General features: G+C 40.5%; 1 protein-coding gene across 1 annotated transcript; it reads right to left on the reverse strand.

Annotated features, from left to right (window-relative positions):
• Positions 1-460: 460 nt before the first annotated feature.
• 4933436I01Rikl (RIKEN cDNA 4933436I01 gene like) lies at positions 461-2,815 on the reverse strand. The gene is made up of 2 exons (XM_017602207.3): positions 2,662-2,815; positions 461-2,491 (listed from the first exon to the last, which is right to left on the reverse strand). Exons 1-2 carry the CDS (start codon positions 2,812-2,814, stop codon positions 572-574), a joined length of 2,073 nt encoding a protein of 690 aa, XP_017457696.2. The 5' UTR covers position 2,815; the 3' UTR covers positions 461-571.
• Positions 2,816-3,115: the final 300 nt, after the last annotated feature.

The raw sequence follows: 3,115 nt of genomic DNA on the forward strand, positions 1-3,115 counted from the left end.
CTATAAGATGATAAGTGTTCTTTTTAAAGGCTTTTCCTTGATTAAGTCATGAGAAACTATAGCAAAGACCCAAGGACATTGTCATCAAACAGGGTGTTTTCTCTTTGCAGATATGATACAGCCATTACAACATATGTTTCCCACATGTTGTGTTAATCTACAACCTGAACCAAGGTCCTGCCTACCCCCATCCAAAGCACATAGGTAGAAATATAAGCCCTTTATTCTTTTCTGTAGAACAAAGAGCAAGGTATATCTTGATGTTCTTTTCATATTCTCCAGTGTCTGAGTATACATTTGCTTTTCTGACCTCCAGCTATGTAGGAAACAGAGTCTGTCTTCCTCCCTCTACCCCCAACCCCCAATCCCCATCCACCCTTCTGCCCTCCCAGTTCTAACACCAGAGACCCATGGCGAATTACAGAGATGCAATTACTTTCCATTATAATGGATTTATTTTCACAGTTCTCAGTGAATATCATTGAAGTATTCAATGTATTGTAATTAGGCATTTTAAAACAGTTTGATGACTATATGTCTGATGTCACTGGCTGTGCACTGGGATTTAAGACTATTGATGCCAACAGTGAAGGTGATTGAGCCAGCTGTGGATATTTGTTCCTGTGCTAGGTTGGTGTATATATCCTCCTGGCACTAGTTGTTGTAGTTGCAGAATATTTATCATTCCGTTCAGGTGCATGTGTGGATAGAAGGGGATGGGCATCTCCTCATTAACCAGCTTCTCTGGAGAGCAGAAGGTGATTCTCTCTTTGTCCACCCTCTTGTGTGGAAAGCAAAGTGTGACCCTCTCGTCTTTCACTTGATTATCTCGATCAAATTGTGTGATCCTCTCATCTTGTTTATTTCGATCAAAGTGTGTGATCACATCCCCTTGTACTTGCTGGGCATGACTGAGCAGTAAGAACCTATCCTCCGTTATGTGTCTGTCTTGGTAGTAGTGTCTTATCATCTCTTCATTCACTTGATTGTCTTGGTCAAATTGCATGATCCTCTCCTCTTGCTTACTTCGGTCATAGTGTGTCATCATTTCCTTTTGTATTTGTTGGTCATGACTGAGTAGTATGAACGTTTCCTCCATTCTGTGTCTGTCTTGATAGTAGTGTCTGATCATTTCTTCATTCACTTGTTTGTCTTGATCAAATTGTGTGATCCTCTGCACTTGCTTATTTTGGTCAAAGTGTGTAATAATTTCCTCTTGTACTTGCTGGTCATAACTGCATAGTATGAACCTATCCTGGTTTAAGTGTCTGTCTTGATAGTAGCGCCTGATCATCTCTTCTTTCATTTTTTTGTCTTGACCAAATTGTGTGATCCTCTCATCTTGCTTATTTTGGTCAAAGTGTGTGATCATGTTCTCTTCAACTTGGTCATGACTGAGTAGTATGAACCTATCTTCCATTATGTGTCTGTCCTGATAGTAGCACCAGATCATCTCTTCTTTCAGTTGTTTGTCTTGATCAAATCGTGTGTTCCTCTCCTCTTGCTTATTTTGGTCATAGTGTGTGATCATTTCCTCTTCTATTTGCTGGCCATAACTGTGTAGTGTGAACCTATCCTCCTTTACATATCTGTCTTGATAGTAGTTTCTGACCATGTCTTCTTTCACTTCTTTGTCTTGATCAAATTGTGTGATCCTCTCTTCTTGCTCATTTTCGTCAAAATGTGTAGTCATGTCCTCTCGTCCTTGGTGGTCATGACTGAGTAGAGTGAACCAATCCTCCTTTACATGTCTTTCTTGATTATAGTGTCTGTTCATCTCTTCTTTCACTCGTTTGGCTTGATCAAATTGTGTGATCTTCTCTTGCTTATTTTGGTCAAAATGTGTGATTATTTCCTCTTGTACATGCTGGTCATGACTGAGTCGTGTGAACCAATCTTCCTTCATGTGCCTGTCTTGATTGTAGTGTCTGTCCATCTCTTCTTTCACTTGCTCGTCTTGATTAAATTCTGTCATCCTCTCCTCTTGCTTATTTTGTTCAAAATGTGTGATTGTTTCCTCTTGTACCTGCCGGTCATGGCTTAGTGTGATCTTATCCTCCTTTATGTGTTTGCCTTGATAGTAATTCCTGATCTTCTCCTCTTTCACTTGTTTGTCTTGATCAAATTGTGGGATCACCAACTCTTTGAACTTGTGGTTTTGATCATGTGTTATATTTGTGTCCTCTTGCATCTGGTTATCATGGTGACCCCGTGTCTTCACTTTATCATGCAGCTGATCATATTGATTCCACAGTATATTCATCTCATTCTGTAGATAAGTATATTGATCCCACAGCATCTTCAGCTTGTCCTGTAGCATTTTGTTTCTTTCATGTTTGGATTTTTTCTTCTTTTTCTTCTTTTTTCCAGAGCTTGGTATTTCTCCACTTTCCTCCTTAGGTCTCCACATAGGAATGGTATGGTTTTTCCATTTCTTCACCTTAGTTCTCTTTTTGGGACTTCCTTTTACCCTTCTTAGGACCTGTACAGTCTGAAAGGACAGGACAGTGTGTTATTGGATACTAGAAATGAGTCAGGAAGCAAGACTTTCTAGTGTGTGGGTTGAACAGAAAATTTAAGATAGGCCAAGCAAGGGTAGGTTTTCCAGGAGAAGAGGCATTGATGGAGAAAAGAGACCTTACTTAGGTTGGGTTAACTTACTTGATCACCTCTGCAAGTGTATTCAGTGCAGTTCTTATCAGAACCCCAAGATATGGGCTTTAGGAAAATCTTGCTCTTCTTTGTTAGGTTGATATGAGAAGTCCATGATTCTGTATCTTCAGTACCCTCTTGCAATTTATTAACTTTCTCCATTGTGAACTCTCACAAGGGTCTGGCCCAGAGGGCCAAGTAGCCGACTTTTATACCCTGTGAACAATGGATGCCACACCCATAAATTGTGATTTTTTCAGCAACGTCTGCCATACCCAATCATGGCAACCATGGACTCTGACATCACAATATATGGATTCTGGCCCCTTGGTGAATGGTAGGTAAGGCCAGGCTGTCTGGTAAACCTAAGTGAGTCTCATACAACAGAAAGTACCAACCATTGACACCCTCTGAATTAGGGAGATGCTGGGAGGGAAAACAGGATCAGGTTGGGCATGGAGAG

This window comes from Rattus norvegicus, chromosome X (assembly GCF_036323735.1).
Source record: "Rattus norvegicus strain BN/NHsdMcwi chromosome X, GRCr8, whole genome shotgun sequence".
Classification (NCBI taxonomy): Eukaryota; Metazoa; Chordata; class Mammalia; order Rodentia; family Muridae; genus Rattus; species Rattus norvegicus.

Coding starts and splice junctions, on each gene's coding strand:
- 4933436I01Rikl (XM_017602207.3), bottom strand. CDS start 2,814: ATGGAGAAAGTTAATAAATTGCAAGAGGGTACTGAAGATACAGAATCA. Junction 2,492..2,661: donor ACACTTGCAGAGGTGATCAA/GTAAGTTAACCC, acceptor CTGTCCTTTCAG/ACTGTACAGGTCCTAAGAAG.